The sequence below is a fragment of the Solanum verrucosum genome, unplaced genomic scaffold, assembly GCF_900185275.1.
Source record: "Solanum verrucosum unplaced genomic scaffold, falcon-dt-bn FXZP01000079.1, whole genome shotgun sequence".
Taxonomy (NCBI): domain Eukaryota; kingdom Viridiplantae; phylum Streptophyta; class Magnoliopsida; order Solanales; family Solanaceae; genus Solanum; species Solanum verrucosum.
The window spans coordinates 75,752-84,231 of record NW_026020368.1 but is presented as its reverse complement, the minus strand read 5'-3'; the positions used below and the strand labels follow the sequence as shown (position 1 = coordinate 84,231).

At 32.6% G+C, this 8,480-nt stretch overlaps 1 protein-coding gene across 1 annotated transcript; it reads left to right on the top strand.

Annotated features, from left to right (window-relative positions):
- Positions 1-5,499: 5,499 nt before the first annotated feature.
- LOC125837952 (serine/threonine-protein kinase ZRK1-like) lies at positions 5,500-6,216 on the top strand. The gene has a single exon (XM_049517025.1). It carries the CDS (start codon positions 5,500-5,502, stop codon positions 6,214-6,216), a length of 717 nt encoding a protein of 238 aa, XP_049372982.1.
- Positions 6,217-8,480: the final 2,264 nt, after the last annotated feature.

The following is an 8,480-nucleotide window of genomic DNA, read 5'->3' as shown; positions in this document are numbered from 1 at the left end:
CGGCAGGAACCTCACAACTTCCTTATTCATTCATTCATTCCTGTTGGATTTTAAAAGTGTGAATACGAAAGTTTTAAAGGTGTGAATAAGAAATGAAGGGTTGTGACTCTCCTAAAGAGTTGTGACTATGTCGAAGGGTTGTGAACTTTATGAAAGGTTGTGTTCTTTCTAAAGGATTGTGACTGTTTGAAAGGTTATGCATTTTCCAAAGTGTTGTGACATTTCTGAAAGGTTGTCTTCTTTCCAAAGGATTGTGACCTTTACCCTTTGTTGGCTATAAATAGAGAGGTTTTCTCTCATTTTTCTGTATTGAATTCTTCCCTTCTTTTGCATACATTTCTTACAAAACAAAATCAATCGATTGTGTCTGTGTATGTGATTCGTTGTTGTCATTTTGAGTTCGTTGAAATTATCGAAGTTTGAGGTACAGCTACTTCTTTAATGGTTAATCCGTTTTATCTTGGGAGGAATTAATCTGCAACCTCGGGTACTTGAGGGGATTAAATTTCTTAAGGACACACAGTGGGTTCTGTGGACTCGGATAGTTCTTTGTGTTTTTCTTTTCATCTTTTATTATTTCTGGTTTGCTAATCTGAATATAGGAGATAACAAGCTTAAGAAATTTATTGATGGTATTTTCTGTGGTAAAGAAATTACTTCTATTTTCTGTGTTCTTTTTATTGGGGAAAGAACAAGATGAAAAAGAGAATTATTTTATCATATGATAAAAGAGATTTGGGATGAATTAGTACTACTTTAGTATATTCGAGTATATTTTTTGTAGTAAGTCCTTAGATGGGAAAAATTATTATTATTTTCTGCCCAAGTGCATTCAAGCATTGCACCCCTTCAGTTTTCTTTTCAATGAGAAAAGTTATTTTGTGCATAAAGGTTAAGGTGTGCACTTTAATTATTTTTCCTATATTCTTGGTTTTATATAACTATAAGAAAAAGTAAATAAACAGATGTTGTCTCCTAACAATATTTGAACATGAGTTTAGTTTCTCGTTAAAAACTGGAATATGATAGAAACTGAAAAAGAAGGAAAAAATTAGCAAAAAAAGTGGCTTGCATGGAATCATTGCTGACAAATAGAATGTGATTCAATGGGGGTAATAATCAGGTTTTATCTTTATTTCCCTTGATTATTATTTTTTTCTATCCTTTATAAGTTATGAGATTTATTTCATAAATGTTAGGATAGATGATCATTATGTGATGATCTCAGAATATATCTTTAGTAATATTAATATGTATTCTGTTTAGAGGAGAAAAAAAAAGAAAAACTTTTGTAGTTTTCTACTTCATGTGAAATTTGATTGTGTTTGACTTTTGGAAACTAAAATCTTCTAGATTTTTTTTTAGTCCTTTGATTTGAAGAACATAAGAACTTCACGAACAAATCAGATTGTACATTGGTTTGAAGAATATAGAAAATTCACCAATTTGTTAAATACTCTGTTTGAATGAATATTCTGACTTGAAGAGTACAAAATCTTCGTTAGGAAATTAAGGCTAAATGATTTGAAAAAGATAAAATCTTCATCGTTAGCTAGAAACATTGTTGTATTTGAGGTTTTTGATTGAAAATCAATTGGATAAAAAGATTGTCATGATTAGAAGTGGTAGATATGGAGAATATGAATCTTCTTTTGCAGAAATATATTTGGAAAATGGAATCATCCATCAAATTACTGCACATTCTCACCTCAATCTAATGAAATTGTTGACAGGAAAAAACCGAACTTTGAAGGAAATGTTGAATGTCCTATTTATAAGTTCAGGTTTACCACAAAATTTGTGGGGGGTGCTATCATTATAGCAAAAGAGAACAACAAAAAAAATAAATTGTCTGTTCAGAAAGAAAGAAACAAAAAGTTTTGTTTGTTGGTAAAGGGAGTTACAAATAATAAAAAAAAAACTTGTGTTTGTTAAGAAAGGGAGCAACAGAAAGTTGTGTTTGTTCAGTCTTTGTTGTATCCTGATAGAGAATTGTTTGTCGTCCCTTAAAGTTTATACAAGCAATAACTCTGGAAAGATAGTGATCAAACAATTTCCAATATAGTCTATTTCATATGAGAAATGGAAATGAGGGAACTATTCCCAAACGGGTCAAAATAGGGCCTAAGACTTTGGATTGTATGTTAATTGGATATGCTACAAATAGTAAAGCATGTCGATTTATGGTTCATAAGTCTGAATTGTCGGATAGTCAAGTGAAGGGTCTAAACGACCTTGGAAAGAACCAAAGGAGAATATACTTAATAAAGAGATTCGGAGGCGTAGTAAATGTCAATGGACAAATTACTTCCTACGAGTTTGATTTTGTAACATTTCTTCTTGAAAATGAGTCTCATATATTCTAAAAGTTATATCCTTTGTGGACTCATTCTCTTTGAGAAAAAGGTTATCAATAGTAAGATAGATTCAATTTTGAGCAACCATACTTGAGAGTTGATTGATCTTCCTCGAGGAAAAAACTTTTGGATTCAAAGTGGATCTACAAAAGGAAAAGAAAGTTGATGAAACTATTGACAAATACAAAGACAGACTTGTTGTCATAGGCTTTAGACAATAAGAAAGCCTTGTTTGACAGATAATAGCACTAACTAGGATTACATCAATTCAGATGTTAATTGCGCTAGTTGCGAAATATGGCCTTCAAATTCGTCAAAATGGATGTGAAAACATTTTTATTTTAGATGAAAAATTGGAGGAAGAAATTTACATAGAACAACCCAAGGGCTTTGTGGTTCTGGTAAAGAAAAGAAAGTCTGTAAACTTGTTAAGTCACTCTGTGGACTAAAAATAAGCGCCCAAATAATGACATGCGAAGTTTGACCAAACTATGTTGGCAAATGAATTTAAGATTAATGAATGTGATAAATGTTTTTACATTAAAGACACTCCAAATTACAAGGTTATTATTTGGTTTTATGTTGATGACATTGTGATCGTCAAAAGAGATATTTCTAACATAAATGCTACTAAGCATATGCTAGAAAGTAACTTCGATATGAAAGACATTGAAGTTACTGGTGTGATTGAAAATGTACTTGAGAAGTTCAAGCATTTGGATTTCAATATTGTCAAGACTCCAATAAATGTGAGATTTGTACTTCAAAAGAATGAAGGCAAAAGTGACTCACAATTGGATTGTGCTAGAGTATTGAGAAGTATGATATATATCATGAAGTGTACGCGATCAGATATAGCATATGCTATTAATAAACTAAGTCGGTTCATGAGTAATCTCAATCAAACTCATTGGATGATAATGAAAAGAGTTTTGGAGTATTTAAAACATACTTAAAAAACTATTGTTTTGCATTATAGCTAATATTCAACAGTATTGAAAGAATATAGTGATGCAAATTGAATCACTAGGTCAAATGAAGTAAAATCCACGAGTGTATATGTATTTACTATTGGTGGAGGAGCAGTCTCTTGGAAATCTTCCAAACAGAGATATATCGCTCGCTCTACTATGAAATCTGAGTTTATCACTCTAGATAAGGCCGGTAAAGAAGTTTAATGACTCCAAAATTTCTTGAAAGATTTTTGGCCCAAACCTTTTAGCTCCAGTATGCATACACAGTGAGAGTTAATTTGCAATAGGTAGGGCATGGAGCATGATGTATAACGGAAAGTCTCGTCATATATGACATAGACATAATATCGTTAGAGAACTACTCTCTAGTGGAATTATCATAATTGACTATGTAAAGTCAAAGGATAATGTGTCGGATCCACTTATAAAAGGCCTAACTAGCTAGAGAGGGAGTTGATAGATTATCAAAGGGAAAGGGACTATGGCCGAGAACAAGTCATTGTGGCGGTAACTCTACCTAGAAGACTGGAGATCCCAAGATCTAGGTTTAAGGAGATCAAACAAAGTCATTGATGACGGTTTAACATTGTCAAAATATTTTTTATGGTCCATTCTCATGATAAGACAATGTTCAGTAACAAGGATAAAGATATTAGGACTTTTTAATGATTTATAAGTTTGATACAGGGTATATCAAATGGTGTATTTACGGGATAACACATTTAGAAATCACCTATGTAAGTGTGAAGTGTAAGCCACTTCAAGGAGAATTCGGTAAGGCCAGTTCTCTACGTACATATAAATCGAGACGTGTTCATGGCTGAAACGAACAAAACAATGAGAACCAAAAACAATTCAAGGGTTGATTGTATGACTTATGTTGTCTAGGTATACACCAAAGCTCGACGGTTCAAAGATATCAAATCTACCGATTGACCGAGTATAACCGATATATGTTCACTACGGAAAGTTCAAAGGGAAACCCACTTATCCAGAGGCAATCAATCCTTAATTACGAATCACACAGTTTTTCATGCATATGTTTTAACAATAGTCATTCCCTATTCATGTGGGGGATTGTTGGGTTTTAAAGGTGTGAATAGGAAGGTTTTAAAGGTGTGAATAGGAAATGAAGGGTTGTGACTCTCCTGAAGAGTTGTGACTATGCCGAAGGGTTGTGAACTTTATGAAAGGTTGTGTCCTTTCTAAAGGACTGTGACCGTTTGAAAGGTTATGCCTTTTCCAAAGTGTTGTGACCTTTTTGAAAGGTTGTCTTTTTTTTGAAAGGTTGTCTTCTTTCCAAAGGATTGTAACCTTTACCCTTTGTTGACTATAAATAGAGAGATTTTCTCTCATTTTTCTGTATTGAATTCTTCCCTTCTTTTGCATACATTTCTTACAAAACAAAATTGATCGATCGATCGTGTCTGTGTGTGTGATCCGTTGCTGTCATTTTGAATTTGTTGAAATTATCAAAGTTTGAGGTACCCCTACTTCTTTAATGGTTAATCCGTTTTATCTTGGGAGAAATTAATCTGCAACATCGGGTACTTGAGGGGATTAAATTTCTTAAGGACACACAGTGGGTTCTGTGGACTCGGATAGTTTTTTGTGTTTTTTTTTTCATCTTTTATTATTTCTGATTTGCTAATCTGAATACAGGAGATTACAATTCCCACTAGTGATTCCATATTGGATCTAATCCAACTAGTGGACACCAGAGATATCAAGTGTTAACTTCAAAATTAGCACAAGCTATTGGGTAGAAAAAAATGCAGTTCTTCAGTGGACTCACAATTAGGAAGAAACAATCATCATCCGCAGCCTCTGCAGAAAGGCGGAAGAAAGAACGGAATTATTATTTACAGAACGGAATTGCAGTGCTAGAGGAGTTCCTTGCTTTATGCGACGGAAATTGCAGAATTCCTATCCGGTACTTCACTGCCACTGAGATCGAGAATGCAATTAAGCTCTCTGAAAACAAAATGGAATAGTACTCTGCAGTGGGTATAGTTACGGGCTCCTTGGACAACCGCCTTGTTTTAGTTAGGTTCAATAGATCATGTCAACTGAATATCTACCGAGATATAGCAATTACTGCTCAGATGAGTCATCTCAAGAATGTGTTGAGACTTGTAGGTTGTTGTCTAGAATTTGAAGAACCAGTTATGGTGTATGAATATGTTGAGTCTATAACTCTCAGTGATCTACTTTACAAAAAGGGTGATCATAAGACTAGAGAATCATTATCTTGGGGAAAGAGATTACGAATTGCCAATGAGGTCGCCTCAGCAATCGTTTTTCTCCATACAGGATTTACTACGCCCATCATCCACAGAGATATAAAGCCTCACAAAGTGATAATAGATCAGAACAGCGGTGTTGCCAAAATAGTGGACTTCTCACTGTCCATATCATTACCTCCAGGGGAATTGGAGGTACAAGATGGTATACTGTGCGGAACATTTTGGTATTTAGATCCAGAATGTGCCTCCCTGGGTATTGTTACTCAAAAAACTGATGTCTATAGCTTTGGGGTTCTTCTCTTACAGCTATTAACTGGAAATAAATCTCTTGATAGTATGCAATCCAATATTGAAGAGGGTAATGCTATGGATAGAGTGAATTCTACAATTTTTAAAGATCCAAATCTACCAACCATGGTTGAGCTTTACATTAAAGAGAGAGATGTAATAGATATAGCAGATCCTACCTTATTGGAACGGCACGGTGTTGAGATTCGACAACAATTGGAAGACTACTTGGATCTTGTTAAGAGATGCATATCATCAAAGGGTGAAGATAGACCATACATGATTCATGTTGCAAGGGAATTACACCGAATTGAGAACTGCTTTCGTGCCCTCACTATTGGTCAAATTTAAATGTTTGTTTTAATACATGAGGTATCTGTACCGTAATATTTATGTTGAACAACAAATGATCTGCAGACAATTAGTTTTTAGTGCCTGGAAAAAGTTTCTATTTGGATTGCATCTAACCATGTTAGTTATGCATTTGACATCTAATAACTTTTATTAGTTTCAAGAATATGCAACTGCTTATAATTAATTACCTTTTCCCTTGTTAACCAAACATTGGATTGTAACAGAGAAATTCTGTAATTTTAACATATTGATAGGTCTTGTATAGTAAAACTGGAGAATTTATCATGAGCTAGGCCAGGTTCACATAGTTTTTTGTTTTTGCTAAGATGCTCACGTAGTTATAGTTGTGAGTTTGCAATTACTACTCAGAAGCCACAACTCTAATCCCAGCGTTTATGCAGCTACAATATAGATGGTGATTACTACTGGGAAGGCACATAATCAAATACTTCCCCTGTCCCAATTTATGTGACTTATTTTATTTTTTAGTATGTCCCAAAAAAAATGACACATTTCTATATTAAGTAATAATTTAACTATAAAATATCTATTTTACCCTTAATGAAATGATTTACAGCCACACAAATTTTTATCATTCATTTTGAACCACAAGTTTTAAAAGTCTTCCTTTCTTTCTTAAACTCCGTACCGAGTCAAACTACGTCACATAAAATGGGACGGAGGAAGTAGCATCTTTTAGGCATCACAAAATTTAACAGAAAAGCAGTGTGAATTTCTCTTGATTCCTAGGAGAAACTACTTTGTTATCACAAGCATACAATCTCAAGTTAGTTCATAGCAACAACGATTGTCGATTCACCATAGTAACCCATCATCAGCTGGAAAAGCAGAAGTACTTTTTATAAGAAGATGGGGAAAAAATGGAATTCAAGTTAACGTAAAAGACTACGTCAAGGGTAATATATGGGCACATTATATAGCACAATCTCTAGCATCTATACAAACTACAAAGCACCCTTGACACCAAGAGAAGTACATCTTTTAAGTTAAAACTCATAAAGAGAATGATAATCTTGGGAAAAAATTAATTAGTACTTACATCTTTTGGTTTTAAAAAATCCATTCATTTAAGTTAAAACTAGTTGCAAGTCAAACAGACCTACCTAACTACACTTAACTGAGTCAACTCTTTGACATAAATCTGGAAGACCCTTGTATTTGACTGTGTTCGTAAGTTGGACCCGTATACTTATGACTTTACCAAATGGACTCTTAGACCATCTCCAACCCAACACCAAATCCTAAATTTGATGTTTTGAGCTCCAATCCACACCAATTTTTACACCAAATTTGATGTGTGAATAGTGTTACACCAAATTTATTCATCACACCAATTCACTTTTTGAATATTTAAATATTATTTCATTATACAAACTTTTAATTAAACATTATATAAATTGTATGTTTTAATTAAATCTCTTGTATATTTAATTATTTTTTATGTAATATTTTTATAATATTAATTTTAGATATAAAATTTAGCTATTTTATAAATTAATTTTTCTATATATGACTTTTTTAAAAATTAAATTTATGTTAATTCTACTATAAATTATAATTGGATATAACTACAATTAACCTTCACAAAAATTTAAAATGCAAACATATAAATTTTTAAACAAATAATACAATGTACTTTAAAATAACCAAAAATAATAAACATTCAACGAAGTAGTAATTGACATTCACCGTGAATTATATATGGTGAATGTTTTAGAAAGAATTTGTTTTATGAAATAAGAAATAATAATATAATAATGAAGAGAAAGCAAAATATTCCTTTTTAGTGTAAAATTTGGTGCAGTGAGTTAGAGTTGATTACACCAAAAATAGTGCTGACACCAAATTTGGTGCAGTAAAATTTGGTGTTTGGGTTGGAGATGCCCTTATATTCATTCAAACACAATATTTTAAACTCATTTCTCATATGATATATGTACGTGTGATACACTCATTTTACAAATGAAATACCACGTCATTTTTTAATGACACATCATTATTATTATTATTTTTTCAATGACACATCAAAGATTAAATTTTAAAAATAAATAATATTAAAAAATAAAAACTGCAATTTTATCTCTCTTTCCCCCTTTCTACTTTATCTTCTTAATTGCCACCGACCCCTACGCCTCACCCCAAAAATTAAAAAATCATCATTTTCATCTTTCTTCACAGTTCATACTCAAAAGTTTTCTCAATCATAAAATATGATAGATTGTAATTAGCTCTTGCACATG

What these genes read in the sequence shown, in the direction of transcription:
- LOC125837952 (XM_049517025.1), top strand. Translation starts at nt 5,500, where the DNA reads ATGGTGTATGAATATGTTGAGTCTATAACTCTCAGTGATCTACTTTAC.